Source organism: Leopardus geoffroyi, chromosome E2, assembly GCF_018350155.1.
Source record: "Leopardus geoffroyi isolate Oge1 chromosome E2, O.geoffroyi_Oge1_pat1.0, whole genome shotgun sequence".
Taxonomy (NCBI): Eukaryota; Metazoa; Chordata; class Mammalia; order Carnivora; family Felidae; genus Leopardus; species Leopardus geoffroyi.
The window spans coordinates 54,692,386-54,708,594 of record NC_059335.1 but is presented as its reverse complement, the minus strand read 5'-3'; the positions used below and the strand labels follow the sequence as shown (position 1 = coordinate 54,708,594).

Below are 16,209 nucleotides of genomic sequence, written 5' to 3'. Positions count from 1 at the left end.
CCTTGTTCTTTCCACCAAATACATCAGTAGAGCCGGGAATAAATATTTTAGGGCATGGTTTGCATTGTGCTATATTGGCTTATAACAAAACAACAATAAAAACAGAACATTGATATGAGAAGCTAGCCAAGATCTGCAGTCTGGAGTAGACCACTGTGAGCCAGTCAGCATCCCAAAGGGAGGCAAGTGGCAGGCCTTACAAGCAGTTGACCGTGAGCCCAACTAGAGGTCAGGTCCTGCTACTGCCACCTAGCAGCTGCTAAAGCTAGACATGCCTTCCCCATTCCACTCCCGGGCAAGTCAATTAACTTTTCTGAGCCTCCCGTTCCTCATGTATGCAACGAAAGTAATACGTATCAGAAAGGGGTTTGGAGAGGATTAAAAAGGTAATGTTTGCACAGTCCCAGGCATACAGCAAGGAAAAGGAAACTGGAGCATGACAGCCCTTGCAAGCACTGCACAGATGTGCTAACAATGCCCATTTTGTAAGTGGGGTGGAAGCTCAGTGGAACAACATGGAAGTCTCCCAAACATCCCTTCACGCACTCACATACACACACGCTTTAAGGTGTGTATAATAAGGAATATGTGATGATGACAACCTGTAATAATGATGTGGAGCTTGAGGTGTTTTTCACTCCACTGTTTCTTCACTGATTCCTGCCCACGCCATAAAATTTGTGTTGATGGTGAAGTCTTTCCCAGAACTTAATTATTTTCTGTCTCCTTGGATGGGGACAGGACTTCTGTTTTTCTGGAAAGGCTTTGGTCCCAGGGCTGGCTACTTAAGCAAGGAACTGACCATGCTGGGTTTCAACTTTGCCCTTTGATTGCTCCTCCATTAGCTAACTGGCTCCCATCCAGTCTCCACCAAGGAGACACTCCCAAACCTTGGACAAGTCTTTGCTTCTCTAGGAGCTTCTGTCTGTCCCCTGCATGGGGTACCCAGGCCTCTTGGGATCGGTAAAGTAATAAAGTGGGCTCCTGGATTGTTTCCAGTATTTCTCAAAGTCAAACAGAAACTATGTGTCAGAGCTACCTGGGCCAATACCCAACCACAGTCTCCTTTGAGAATGATTCTGTTTAGACCTGGCTATGAGTCCCGATCTGGGTGACCTTGATCCTCTGTAGAAGCACGGGAGCATACTTAACGGGAATGGGGACACTCTATCTTTCCCAGGACCTCAGAGACCCAATGGCACGAGAATGCCCGCCCTGCGAAGCCACCTCTGCCGGAACCCTTCTCACTGCCCGGGCAGGTCCCCCAGGTTAGCAAAGCTGGAGCTGCTGACCTTGCACTTTCACTGCGGGAAAGTGACTCCCGGGAACTAGGCCCCGCCCGTTCCCCCCCCCCCCCAACCCCGCCAGCGACCCGCGGCTCCGCCCGGTAGGGCTCGGCCTGCTGCAGTAGGCCCCGCCCCTGACCCTCAGCCCCGACCGCAGGCCCTCCGCCCCTCTCTAGCGTCGCCCTATCCGAGGTCGCTACCCGCCTGGAGTCCCCGCCCCCGCGCGCTACCCTACCAGGCCCCGCCCCTCCACACCCGGGCCCCGCCCCCGCCCCTCAGACCAGCCGGCTCGCTCCGGCTCGCTCCAGTCCGGGGCGCCCCCCGCCCCGCCCCCTTCGGCCGGGGTTCCCGAGACATTGCACCGCGACCCCGCACCTCTGCGAACATGGCGCTACGAGCGGTGCGGAGCATGCGGTCTGCGGCCTGCAGCCTGCGCGCCGCCTCCGCGCCCGCCGCGCCCTGCCTGCCGCGGCCCTGGGGGCTGAGGGCGGGCGCCGTCCGGACGTTGCGCACGGGCTCCGCTCTGCTGTCTGGTAAGCGCGGGCGGGCACGTGGGGTGAGCCCGGCCGCTTCGGGGGAATGGGCTGGGCGCCTCCGTCCCCTCGTCAGTGCTTACCTCGACTCTCCTGTGCTGACCACCCGGGTCTAGCGAGGCGACCACTGCCCACGCTTTCTACTGCTGGGATCTCCGGTTGCGTGGCCGATGCTGCTTCCCTAAGTGGCGTGGCCGACACCGCAGCCTTTGTCCTGCGGGCTGGGGAGCCAGGAGGAGGAAGCCTGGCACACACGCGCGACCGCTCGCTGCTGGAGAACCGGGCAAGCGTCGCTTGGCTCCTTCGCGACCTTAGGTTATCTTGCATATGTGTGTATCGTGGGCCCTAAAAGTGGAGACATAGTAGGCTTTAGTTTGGTATGTGGGCTATCACTGAGAACTCTGAAGTCAAATTAAAGCAAGAGCACTTAGTGAAATTAAAGCACGGGAGCTAGATTTTTACCAGCAAAAGCGAGCATATCTTTGAAGATTTGGCCATTTCCCAAAAACAGTGAGATAGTCTTTTGGACTCATACATTCTGCTCAAGTCTACTGAATCGTGGATGTGTTGGGACAGAAATGAGGCCTCACACGGACTTGAAACTGAAATAACCAGGAGCCCTGCCCTCAAATATGTTGGTCACCTCTGATACTTTATAATTTAGCGCAATTATCGCTGCAGAAAACGTTTTCTTACTGCGTGCGCAAATGCTTGAGACACTAACTGCACCTGCAAGAACTCGGGCTTCTTACTTTAGGGTGAATAGGTCTGTGATGGCTGTTGTCTCATTGACTGTTTCAGAAACCTGTTTGGAACTGGAAGAATTGATAACATTTATTTATTCCAATCTGAAACAAAGCTGCTACTCTGTCGTTGCTAATATATTCCTTTAGTTCTGTTGGTGACACATATCGATAATTACCGATTTGCATACAAGAGGAAAGCATATCTCAGATAAGAATTGAATTTAAAGTCTGTTCTTTTGGTTATTCACTGTTACATCTAGTTAAATATTGTCCAAAATATCAACACCCATGATCTGGTTGAACACCAAGGTTTTTAAAACCGAGACCCAAGTTCCAATTTTGATTCTACCTCTTATTAGCTATGTGATCTGGGGCAGTCACTTAACTTCTGAGTCTCTTATTAGAAAAGTGGAAATGATAATGCCTACCACACAAAGTTGTTGGGAGGCTGAAATGAAATGAAATGTAACCTCTCTGTACAAGTAGCCTGACAAATAGTAAGTCCTTCGTAAATGTTACTTGTTATGAAATATTATAGGATCAGATAATAAAAAATAATTGGCCAATATTAATATAGGTTATCTGGCTAGGGAATTAGAAGGGACTTTTTTTTGGGGGGGGGGGAAGTCTCCATGCTCAATGTGTGGCTTGAACTCGTGACCCTGAGATCAAGAGTCATGCTCTACTGACTGACTCAGCAAGGCACCCCACATAGTGACTTTGAAAGGAAGAAAATGCAAACACATAAATTACTGAAAACACGTCATTTTGAGGCCCAAAACGATGTTTTTAAATGCTCAGTAAGAAAGTAATTATTTACCTAATTTGTCCACTTTTTCCCTTTTGGGCCAAGGGTTAAAGGAGAATTAAACCAACTCTGGTCTTTAGCCTCAACAGCTTGGTCTACTAAAATGTCTTAGGGACTTTTAAGTTAAGTGGACGTTCATGCATTTACCTTACTAATGCTGCCTCTCCTCTAAACCTGGGGTCGCTCAATTGCTAAACCGAGTGGGGGCAGCCTCACTCCTAAGATTATCTTTACAATTAGGCAAGATGGCAAGGCCCAAATGAAGACAGTTGTCTCAGAGAAGTCATATCTGTTGTCCAGCCCTTACTTTAAAAAGGTGTATTTGGATTTGAACTGCTCATAACTGGTATTGTAATCAGCCAGTTCTACAGCTGTAACAGGGAGAAGTGAGTGTTGTAGCCAAATACCTATGTAGATATTTTGTTCAAAATCTCCTTTACTTAATAAACTAAACTAAAAAGTTATTTTACTCCCTCAAGTTCTGAGTGCTGGTTGCCAAGCACGGTGTTTAGAACTGGGAATACAAGTGAAAGTGGGATAAACCATGCTTTTGCTTGCTTTGTACTTAGTCTCCTTCCTGGGGAGAACTGACAAAGGGGCTGTATGCGTAGCTCCTCAGGTGCTCTGTGCTTGTATGGTCAGGACTCAGGGAGACTGGTGCAGTGTTGTGGGAGTAAGCTGGATGGCCCCAGAATCCAAGCTTGGAGGGCTAGAAAGGCTCCTGGCAGGAAAGAGGTTCTAAACTTGAAGTAGTCCAGAAAAAGCAGTGCCGGGAGAGAGTGGCAGTCAGAGCACCGAGTATGAACTTTACATGGAGAGATCAGATTGACCTGAAGCAGTTAACTACTTGAAGTGGAATGAAGCAAAGCAAGTTCTTTTGTGACAGATTCCGACTTCTTCCAGTGAAGAATACGAAATTGAAGTTTTTTAATGATTAGGGGAAAAAGAAAGTAGTAGTTACATTCTGCTGCATATCAGAGCTGTGAAATCAAAGCAATTTAAGTACAACTATCTTTTGGGTAATGGGGAAGAGTGAACCAGCAAGGCTTACTCTAAAACAGGATTTGAGGTAGCGAACCATTTTCCCATTAACTTCTGATGCCTTATTTTTGGAAAAATGCTTGGCCTCAGAATATGATATATATATTTAAGAAGATAGCATATGCTTTAAAAAATTTTTGTTTCTTTAAATGACAGTAGCCGCTTTCTTCAAGGACAAGGTTATTTCAATTAAAATGAAATCTCAAGAACTTAGTCAAGTTCTATAATTTGATCCAAGTCGTTTTCATTCCTGTAAGATTCCACCTTATAACCAAGTTGCAGTGAAGCCCTCTTAGGTCAACTCTACCCAAAGAGGCATTTTTTTTTTTTTTTTTTTTTTTAGGTTAAGTCATTTATGAGCATTTATAAATAAGTATTATAAGCATTTATGTTCCCTCACCCACATCCGTCTGTAGAGGAACAGACTACATTCTGTAACACGGATCACTAATAGATAAGTATACTTTGAAATGTGCCCCAAAATAGTTTATATGTGTGATTTAGACTAATGTCGGAATAATCAAATCTCCAAAAGATGCACCAGCTGTTCACATCGAGCCACCTTCGTCTAAATGATCCTGTTGTTGAGAAGGTGTTCTGTCTTCACAAGATCTGGTTTTTCCTGGGCAGTGTACTGAAAGGCAGGGTCAGTAAGTCAAACACAAATACTGGGAGAGTCTTGCCTTTAGACAGCATTGATATGAAAGGTGCTTTTTAACAAGTGGTGCCACTGCTTTTCTGAAATACTGGTCTTCTGTTTTAGTGCGTAAATTCACAGACAAACATGAATGGATAACAACAGAAAATGGTATTGGAACAGTGGGAATCAGCAATTTTGCACAGGTACTGGATTGTCTTGAAATACTTAAAACAGTCTGCGCTTGCCTAATTTGGATTGTCTCTACCTTTTAAAAATTGCTTATTCTGCCCCTTAGTATTTTGAGTTCTTTCAAGAACATCAATCATAGGTGAGGCAAGTAAAAATGTAATTTAGTTAGGGCAGTATATAGTGTTTTAAGAGATTATTGAAAGGTTAACACTTAAAAGTAAACATACCTTATTCAGGAAAGAGATGTTTGTTCCATTTGGGGTCGTTAAGGAGGGAGTAAGAGCAAGTAAAAGGCTAGAGTGTTGACACTGTTTTGTAGATCCCGTGGAGCATCCATGATCCATGTGAATACACGCTCCAGAAGGAAAACCTAAATTGGCACAGATTGGACCAAGGCAGAACCCTTTATTTAGCCAATCTTTTTCTCTTAATCTCCCACTGATCCCTTATTGAGAAATTATGCAGAAGAAAATGAGAAGGCAAGTAACAGTATGAGTCCATGATTTTTCCACTGGGTCTGTGTGTAGGTTGGGGCTGAAAGGGGAAAGGGGGCACTGAGAATCAATGGCAACTGTATCTTCACTGGCATTTCTGTGTACCTACTGAGGCCCGGTACAGCAGCGTGCTGTGTACAATACTGTACAAGTGTCGTCTTCCCCTCCTGGAGTTTATGAGGGGAATCTCCTACATGGAAGACAACGTACAAAGCATCACAAGATGGATGGTATGAATAGTACAGGGTTGTAACTCACTGACCTGATGGGGAGCTCACTTCTTAACAAACAGAGTCAAGGTCTTCATGGAGTACAAGGCTTGAGGACTATGATTTGCAGATCAGTGGGTAGGATTTCAGCAAATACAGGAGGGGAGATGGCCTAAGAAAAACTGCAAAGGTGAAAAAGCACAAGATGTGTTTCTTCTCCGAGGAGCTCTAGTACATGGGGGGGTGGAGGTTGTGACCGGAGTCACTGCTGCCTGTGGGCCAGTCTAACTGGTGGCCTGTTTTTTTTGCAGGTCCTGAGCTAAAAATAGTTCTGCATTTTTAAAGTTGTGAGAAAAACCAAAGAATGGGGCCCCTCAAGTGTAAAATATGTCCTATCTGAATGATAGAGTATTGGTGTTTGGCTTGTTTCTATTCACTAGGAGGTTTAATTTGATTTCTTAAAGGTTACTGTTTTGTTTGTTTTAGGAAGCTTTGGGAGATGTTGTTTACTGTAGTCTGCCTGAAGTTGGGACAAAATTGAACAAGCAAGGTATTTTTCTCATCTTGGTATATGATTCATGCCTTAAGTTTTCTTTACCTTGAATAATAACTTGTTGGCACCTAGGGTCAGTTAGAGTGCTTTTTACTCAAGTAACAGAAAACTCATCTAAAAGTAGATTTAACAGTTGAAGTTTATTATATCTCCTTCAAGAGGTCTGGAGATAGGTGGATACAGGATTGGCTCATTGGCACAGTGAAGGTTCATCTAGGACATGACTTCTTTTCCTACTGTTTCTGCCTCTTTGTGTCAGAGGTCACAAAATGGCAGCAAAATCTTCAAGCATCACTTTCTCAAATGGCCAGATCCAAAAGTAGGATGAGAAGGTAAAACCTGTTTTTCTTTAGAGGCAGTAAAGAATATCAGGAAAGAGTGGGCTCAGGAGTCAGAACCTCATTCTAAATCCTGACCCCACAATGTATCAGCTGTGTAATTTTGGTGAAATTAATTTGAGTCTCATCTTTAAGTTGGGATGATAATAATAATAATAATAATAGCTACCTCACAGTTGTTTAAAGATTAAGGTGAAACTAAGCATAATGTTTAACATAAGATGAGTTCTTGATAATGTTAGTAGAACCAGGTACATTATTTATGGGCTCTGTGACATATAGAAGACAGCCCTACAGAATTGAAGTATCTGTTTTTCTAAATATCTTTGACAGTATTAGCCATAAGTTTTTCTGCTGAAACTTTCCCCATTATTTATCTTGCTTGAACTTTTTCTGCTTCCTGGCTCTCAGTAGTCCTATCCCTCTTTTTGAAGGTCTTTGTAGGAACCTTTTCCGATATCATAATAAGACCCTTGTGATTGATAATCTTTGTCCATTTTTCCTCGTTCAATACATGAGAGCAGTTGTTATTTTCTTTTATGGTGTTTTATTTAATGTGATCCACTCTGCTGCTCTCAAGCAGGAGATCCTGTTTCCAAACATCTCTTCCCAGCAAGTGAGCAGCATGAACTTGCTTTCTGTGCTGAAAAAACTTCTGTTAACATAAGTATCCCTAAACCAATGAATGCTCTCTTTAAACTTTCTGCTAAAGGTGCTTATAAAATTAATGCACAATTTACATACAGTGAAAACGCATGATGTATGTACAATTCCATGAGTTTTGACAAACACTTTATAAACCTTGCCCATTAAAACCCTTCTCAAGACAACCTCTTCTCTGATTTATCACCATAGATTAGTGTTGTCTATTTAACTTCATCCAAAAGGAACCACAGTTTATGTCTGGCTTCTTTTGTCCAGTATCATGATTTTGAGATTTATTTATATTGTGACCTACTGTTCATATTTTGTTGAATAGTGTACCATTGTGTAACACTTTAATCTTTCCCCTGTTGATGGATGTCTGTATTATTTCCAGTTTTTGGCTGTTAGAAATAAAGCTACTATAAACTTTTTTGTAGAAGTCTTTTTTGTAGATGTCTTCATTTCTCTTGGGTAAGTATATGTAGAAGTGGAATTTCTGGCTTACACATAGTAAGTATATGTTTAACTTTGGGAAACTGGCAGTTTCTTATAAAGTGGTTGTACCATTTGACATTCTCACTAGCAGTATGAGAGTTTTAGGCACTGCAGATCTCACTGTGGTTTTAACTTATCTTTCCCTAATGACAAATTACTGTTGAACACCCTTCCACATGCTTTTTGCCACTCACGTTTTTTTTGTTGTTGTTGTTTAGTCTCTAGTCAAGCCTTTATCAAATTTATTTGGGTTCTATATATTCTAGATTCAAATCCTTTTTCAGGGCTATTTTTTGTGAGTATTTTGTCATATTTTGTGATTTTGCCTTTTAATTTTCTTGTGTTTTTTTTTTTTTTGAAAAGCTTTTAATTTTTAACAAGTGCAAGTTATAATATTTATATATAGAACATTGTATCTTCTTTAAGAAATCTTTGTCTGTTTCCATAGTTCCCATCTTATACACCCTAGTGCCATGGGGGTGCTGTGGGACATTTTAAATTTTTGACCTCTTTTGGACCCCACACAACTGATAGCTCAATGGAATTAACAGTTCCAATATTAGATCTCACTGTGTTACCTTGGGTAATGTGTCTTTGAAGCAAATACTGCATGAAAATAAGCAAGGATCATCAAATAAGGCAGTGGTTGTGTTCAGGCTGATTCTGTGGTGGCGAACTTGTATAGCATGCAGCAGCCACATATCACTAAATAGTTGTAGTTAAAAATGAAAAGTAAGTTACTCAGATACTTAGGGCACTGGGAACCAAGAAAGTTTGAGCAACTCTGGCATGTATCAAGTTTGCAAAGGTACTCTCTGTGTGTTTTTTTTCTTGAAACTTCACAATAGTTTTTGCTTTCATTTTCAGGCCTTATTAAATTCACTGTTCTTATAGTTTTGTAGATTCCTTTGGATCTTCTATGTAAACAATGTAATCTGTAAATAGCTTTATTTCTTATTTTCAATCTTCATGCATTTTATTTCTTCCCCTTGCCTATTGCACTAGACCAAGCCTTCAGTGTAATGTTGAATAGAAGTGGTAAGGTAGACATCATTGCCTTGGCCTTGTTCCTAATCTTGGGAGAATGCATTGAAGACTGCATCATTAGGCATGATAGTTTGCTGTGGGGTTTCTGATGGATGCCCATTATTAGATGAGGAGGTTCCTTTCTATCTAGTTTGCTGAGAGTTTTTATCATTTATGGATGTTGAATTTTGTCAAATTTGTTTTATCCATCTATTCACGTGATCATAGGGGTTTCTCCTTTATTCTGTTAATGTGATTAATAAGATTTGTTATTTTAGAAAGAGGGAGCACGAAAGCAGGGGAGAGGGTCAGAGGGAAGGAGAGAGAATCTTAAGTGGGCTCCATGTTCAACCTGGACCCAGATGCAGGGCTTGATCCCAAGACCCTGAGTCAGAATCAGATGTTCAACTGATTAAGCCACTTTGGCACCCCAAGATTGATTTATTTTTAAGTGTTTAATTAGCCTCGCATTCCTGGTAGACATGATGCAAAAATTGTCTTTTAAAAATACACTACTGGATTTGATTTGCTAATTAATAATTTTCATATTAATATTCATGAGAGATACTGGTCTTTTATAATGGTTTTGTCAAATTTTGGAATTAGTTATATTGTTTGGACTAAGTTTGGAAATGTTCTCACCACCTTTTTCTGAAAGAATTTGCAAGATTGGTATTATTCTTTAAATGATAGAATTAACCAGTGAACTGTGAGTCAGATGATTTCATTGTCGGAAGGTTTTTGACATGTAATGTAATTTCTTTAACAGATATAAAGCTATTCAGGGGCGTCTGAGTAGCTCAGTCAGTTAAGCTTCCACTTCAGCTCAGGTCATCATCTCATGGTGTGAGTGGGTGGCTAGTGGTTCGAGCCCCACATCGGGCTCTGTGCTGACAGCTCAGAGCCTGGATGGAGCCTGCTTCAGATTCTGTGACTCCCTCTCTCTCTGTCCCTCCCCCACTTGTGTTCTCTGTCTCTCTCTCTCAAAACAATAAACATTAAAAAAAAATAGATATAAGGCTATTCATATTTTCTACATGGTCTTACTTTGGTTTTATTATGTTTTGGGGGGAGTTTTTCCATTTCCTGTTGTGAAATTCAGTGTAAAAATGCTCATTTTTCATTTGTTATCCTTTTATATCTGCAGGATCTACAGTTAAGAACCCCTGTTTTGTTCCTTCATATTTGTAGTAATTTGTGTTTTTTTTTTTTTCCCTTGATCATTCTTGGTAGCTATTTATCAATTGTATTAATCTTGAAGGAAGCAAATTTTCATGGCTAATTTTCTCTATAGTCCATTTCATGCTCCTATCTTTGTTTTCTTCCTTCAACTTAGATTTAGTTTGCTCTAATTTTTCTGACTTCTTACTAAGTATTTTCCACCCATATGGTAAAATGCTGTCTCCCTTGTGGTGGATAGCAGCTAAAATAGCAGTTTAATTCTTCTGGCCTCAGCTGGGACACTTGGGAGTCTGCCTGGTGCACGCATGGCTGAGGGATAGTTCAGAGACCTGGGCAGAGTTTATACACAGGCTTTTTGGTGCTCCCTTTTAGTTTGTCTCTTTTGGATTTCCCACCTCGCTTTCCAGTAGCTGTGGTGGCCTCACACACTTGTCTTCTGGTTCCTTAACGCCAATTAAGACTGAGATTTTCTTTCAGAATTTTGGCTGCCCCACATAGCACAGATTCGTGCCTCTCTTCAGGCTAAAAGCCATTGGAAAAAAAATCACTATTCCTTCTTTCAGGTGTTGTCTACTTTCCGTAAATTAACTGCTTTTGTTCGTGTTTCTCTAGTATCTTTAGAACCCAGGTCATTTGTTTTAAGATGTTCTTTGTAAATGAAACCCAAAGATAGTAATTAATTTCCAGCGCTATTTTAGCTATAACCCACAAATATGGGCATGTTGTATTCTTATCATTCACTTTAGATCGCTTGATGTTGTCCCACACATGACTGAGGCTGTTTTTTCAGTGCTTTAAAAATTTGTCAAAAGACTGAAATAACCAATCTAATTGGTTAATTTCAGATGCTCTTTCTTCACATTCCCTGACCCTTCTGTTACTGCCATCCAGTGAATTTTATTGTAGATATTATACTTTCCAGTTCTAGAATGTTCATTTAAATTTCATTTCTTTATAGGTATTCCCTCATGATGAACATAAGATGAACTTTTAAAAGATCTGAACATGTTTATAACATATTTATAATAGCTACTCTTAGGCTCTCTGCTTATTCCAGTATGTGGGTCTATGGATCATTTTGGGATCTGTTAACTTTTTCTCTTCATCATGGCTCTCTTCTTTTAAGGATCTCAACCCTCAATTTCCAGCCACCTTGGCAGGCCCACATTCTGTCCTCTGATCCCTCAAGCAATTAAGACTGCTTTTCTGTTTGTGTTCTAGTTACACTGTGCACTTTGAGGCAACGCTGTCGGCACAAATTATGCAAATCAGGATCACACCCAGTTTGGGCCCCCTTTAAGGACTGACTTCTCTTTTAGTCGCTCTACAGAGCCTTCATATCGTTGTTTTTTTATGTTTTGTTCAGAGTTTATAATTGTTATGTGCAGGAAGGCTGGTCTGATAAGATACTTCACCATTATTGGAATCTCCTAAAATTTTCATTTTCAGAGCTACAGTAAATTGAAAGACAATTTTTACTGAACTTATTAAATACATTGGTATTCAGATACATCACCATTTGTTGTCACTCTAAAACAGATAGATCCACTTTACTGAGGATATTTATATCCTTCTCACAGGTGACAGGAGTATGACAAAAATCTGTGGTTTTATTTTTGTTTTAGAGAGAGCTGGGGAGAGGGGTAGAGGGAGAGAGAGAATCTTAAGCAGGCTCCACACTCAGTGTGGAGCCCAATGCGGGGCTCAATCCTACCCTGGGATCATGACTTGAGCCAGAATCAATAGACCCTCAACCGGCTGAGCCGCCTAGGCACCCGGATGGTTTTATTTTTAATTAAGGATATTTAGAATGTTTTATCATGCCTGTATTAAAGGTGACTACTCCATATTTTATATGTTCAGGTTACTGACTTGTGATATTTGATATTTTCTTTAATTTTCTCAATTTAGAGGAGTTTGGTGCTTTGGAAAGTGTGAAAGCTGCTAGTGAACTCTATTCTCCTCTATCAGGAGAAGTAACTGAAATTAATGAAGCTCTTGCAGAAAATCCAGGACTTGTCAACAAATCTTGTTATGAAGATGGTAAGTTGTTGCTAGAACTTTTTCAAAGGATTATTGCTACAGTTAACATTTAACCTAGAGTTATAAAGCAAGCTTCAGCTGATTTTAACTTCATCTTTTTGCACTTTTGGATAGTAAATAGGGATGTTTTGCTTTAAAAAAGGGAAAGACAGATTAGCTCAGTATTGAAGCTTATGTTTAAGATCTCTGTCATTGAAAGCACTGCCTTATTTTAGAGTTCTTGGTATCACCGTTGGGACTCTTTATTTTCCTCTTCAGACACGAAGTACCCAGTCACCCTGTGTGGTGTGGGTGGCGGCAGAGGAACACCCACTGTGCCAGGTGCCAGTTTTCTCATACGTTCATCTTCCCAGTAACCTGGGGAAGTATGGGGGGCAGCAATTTTCTCCATTTTGTACGTGAATTGAGGCTCCAAAGGTTTTATCTATTAAGGTCGCACAGCTAATAAATGGCAAAACCAGGATTAGCTTGCAGTTCTCCATTGCCTGTCACCTGCCCCCTCTAACTCAACTACTGCTTTCTGCTGCCATTCACCTCAGCAGTTACAGTGTTTCTTCTGGGAGACAAAGCTGTCCCTGGTCTGCGTATCTGGATCCCTCAATGTTAGTTGTTGGTGGTTATGACAACTTAAAGTTTTTGTTTTTCGCTTCTCATTTAAAAAATGTTAATTCCGGTACTGTTAATATATCGTGTTATATATTACGTTCCTGTGTACAATATAGCGATTCAGCAATTCTATACATTACTCAGTGCTCATCATGATGAGCTTAATTAATGCCCGGCTCCTAGTTCACCCATTCCCCCACCTACCTCCCCTCTGCTAACCATCAGTTCTCTATAGTTAAGAGGCTGTTTCTTGGTTTGCCTCTGTGTTTTTCCTTTGTTTGGTTGGTTTTTTTTCTTAAATTCCATGCTAATGAAGTCATATGGTATTTGTCTTTCTCTGACTTATTTCAGTTAGCATTATACTCTCTGTCTCCATCTATGTTGTTGCAAATGGCAATTTTTTTTTTTTTTTTTTTTTTTTTTTATAGCTGAGTAATAATCCATTGTATATATACCACAAGTTTGTCCGTTCATCTATCAGTGGACACTTGGGCTGCCTCCATAATTAGCTATTGTAAATAATGCTGCAGGAAACCTAGGGGAGTGCATGTATGCTTTCAAATTTGTGTTTTCGTATTTGGATAAATACCCAGTAGTGTGATTACTGAATCATAGGGTAGTTCTGTTTTTAATTTTTTGAGGAACCTCCATAGTGTATTCCACAGTGGCTGCATGAGTTTGCATTCCCACCAGCAGTGCATGAGAGTTTCTTTTTCTCCATATCCTTGCCAACACTTGCTGTTCCTTGTGTTTTTGATTTTAGCCATTCTGACAGGTGTGAAGTTGAGTCCTTAATCCATTATGGTGGAAACTATTCCAGCTTTAATTCTTTTCAGTTGTGATATGCAAAGATATTAACTGAATTGTTAAGGCTAAAATATAACTCTCCTTGAACAAATAATGAGTGATTTATGTCAAGAATACTAAGTTTTGAGGCACTCAGAAATTTTTACATTTTGAACACATTTGACTTTGACACTTTAAAAAGATAGTTTGGAATATGATAACTGTTTTTTGGTTGCAGGTTGGCTGATCAAGATAACACTCAGTAATCCTTCAGAACTGGATGAATTGATGAGTGAAGAAGCATATGAGAAATACATAAAATCTATTGAGGAGTAAAAATGGAACCCCTAAATAAACTAGTATGAAACAACTTAATCTAGCATAGTTGTCTTAAATTAATGGTGCACAGAGGATTTAAAATGGCAACTTTTAGCAATACCAGTGCAAAAAGAAACTACTTGCAACAATGTTAATGAAAGAAAACACCCCTTAACTTTCTAACGATTGCCTATAAACACAATATATGTATTTTTTGCAACACCCTATGATTTTTAGGCTAGGCTCCAGTTATAATATTCAGAATCCTGAAATTAGCTGTGGTTAGAAATTAGTTATAAAAACTATGTAATTCCAGGATAACAATGTCATCTTAAACCTTTGGGAATTTTCACTTGCTTACATCTATCCCTGGATTGGGGTCAAAATACTTAAATGATCTGTCCATTGGAAATAAATGGCAGTGGAGAAAGGTCTGTTAGTTGTATAGTGTCAGATAAAGAACAATATTATCTTAATTTTGTAATATACTGTGCTTGCTGGTGCTATTTTTATATGGTGAAGCAACAGCCTTGCAGGAGGATAGTTTAATAAAACATTCAGCTTCATTAATCATGTATTTTGTTTTGTTGTTACTATTTCATTTAGTGACTCTGCTAATATTTGTGAAAATGCTAATTTTAACTTATGGAAAGTTATTTAAGGAATTTATTATTTATTTTTATATGTATCTTTTTTTTTAAGCTTATTTATGTATTTTGAGAGAGTGTGTGAGTGTGCATGTAAGCAGGGGAGGGTCAGAGAGAGGGGGACAGAGAATGCTGGCAGGCTCTGTCCTGTCAGCACAGAGCCCAACATGGGGCTGGAACCCACAAAATGAGAGATCAAGATGCTTAACTGAGCTACCCAGGTGCCCCTTGTAAAGGAAATATAGGGGCACCTGGGTGGCTCATTCTGTTGGGTGTCCAATTTCGGCTCAGAGCGTGATCCCACTGTTTGTGAGTTGGAGTCTCACATTAGGCTTTGTGTTGACAGCGCAGACCCGGCTTGGGATTCTCTCTCTCTGTCCTTCTTGTGCCCTCTCTTTTTCTCTCAAAATAAGTAAATACACTTAAACACTAAACAAAAAATAAAAGGCAATTTAAGCCATAACAATGAACAGTTCCAGGAAAATGTTTTCTTTTAGTCACAAATAAAAAAGACCTAATTGCCTGTATTAAGTACCATTTTTTGGTTATCTTTAACATAATCAAAAGGAAAGCATTGACTTATTTTGTTTTTATCCTGCTAAGTTAGAAGAGAGAAAAGGAAAACAAGGAAAGGTAAAAGTATGATCAACATAGCACATAGCATCCTTAAGTAAGTAAACCACATTCAGGTTTCCATTTTAAGTAATGGGAACAGCAGTAGACATAGTGAAACTTCATGAGCTCCGACACTGACTTAATGAATATTCTTTGCAGCTTAAGCAAATTTAAGTGCCCAGTGATAATTTTAGGTTGCTAATATAAATACACACAGCGAGAGCAAACACCTCTATCATTTTTCCCAGTTGGTGCAGGAAAAGGGAGGTATTCAAATCCTACCACCTTCTGACAGTGAATAAACAGCAAAGGTGAAAACCTAAAGGAAATAGGTAAATCTTCCCTGCTCCTCAGTAGAAAGAAACCATCCTTTAATGGCCATGGCACTGCTGAGCTGTATCTCTGAACCTTTATCAAGAGAGTACCCAAAGTATCTTGGATGACTGTCTCCCTGTATGTATAATTGTTAGTTTTTAATTATTAAAAATTAATTTGACTCTCTGCTTAGGAAATAAGGAATGAGTAAATGAGTAATAATTACATAGATTTACTCTTTTGTTTTGAAGATATTCTCATACATTACCTGTGACGATCAAAATAATAGAGCTAAGAAGGACAGACCCGTAACTACCACCATTTCACAAAAAAAGGTGGTGGAGAGGATAAGACACATAAAGAGCTGGGAAGTCATTTAAGATTTTCACCTTTTCTGGTTCATTCTTCAGTTCTTTAATTCATGTTACTACAAAGCTACTTAAATTGGAATCGGGGTGGTGGGGAGGGAAGATCAATGTGCTAAAGGAGGGGGGAAGCAAGGAAAAATGGCAGTCCTAGAGTGAAAGTACATCAGTGATTGTAATCTCAAAGAGATGGGCAGTTTATTCTCTTCCCCCGTCCCTTCCCAAAGACACACACTTGCCTTATTAGGCTCACTCTGAGTTTTCTCAAAGAGCAGAACATTATGGCAACTTACTCTTGCTATTTAGGATACAGAACCATTTTCACCCTT

General features: G+C 40.4%; 1 protein-coding gene across 1 annotated transcript; it reads left to right on the top strand.

The window, feature by feature from the left end:
- Window positions 1-1,541: 1,541 nt before the first annotated feature.
- Window positions 1,542-13,995, top strand: GCSH (glycine cleavage system protein H). The gene is made up of 5 exons (XM_045439847.1): window positions 1,542-1,819; window positions 5,178-5,257; window positions 6,433-6,496; window positions 12,097-12,228; window positions 13,859-13,995. Exons 1-5 carry the CDS (start codon window positions 1,672-1,674, stop codon window positions 13,954-13,956), a joined length of 522 nt encoding a protein of 173 aa, XP_045295803.1. The 5' UTR covers window positions 1,542-1,671; the 3' UTR covers window positions 13,957-13,995.
- Window positions 13,996-16,209: the final 2,214 nt, after the last annotated feature.

Bases quoted from the DNA above. Each gene is read 5' to 3' on its own strand.
- GCSH (XM_045439847.1), top strand. From the start codon at position 1,672: ATGGCGCTACGAGCGGTGCGGAGCATGCGGTCTGCGGCCTGCAGCCTG. The intron at 1,820-5,177 runs GTAAGCGCGGGC...CTTCTGTTTTAG, and splicing joins GGGCTCCGCTCTGCTGTCTG to TGCGTAAATTCACAGACAAA. The intron at 6,497-12,096 runs GTATTTTTCTCA...TTCTCAATTTAG, and splicing joins GACAAAATTGAACAAGCAAG to AGGAGTTTGGTGCTTTGGAA.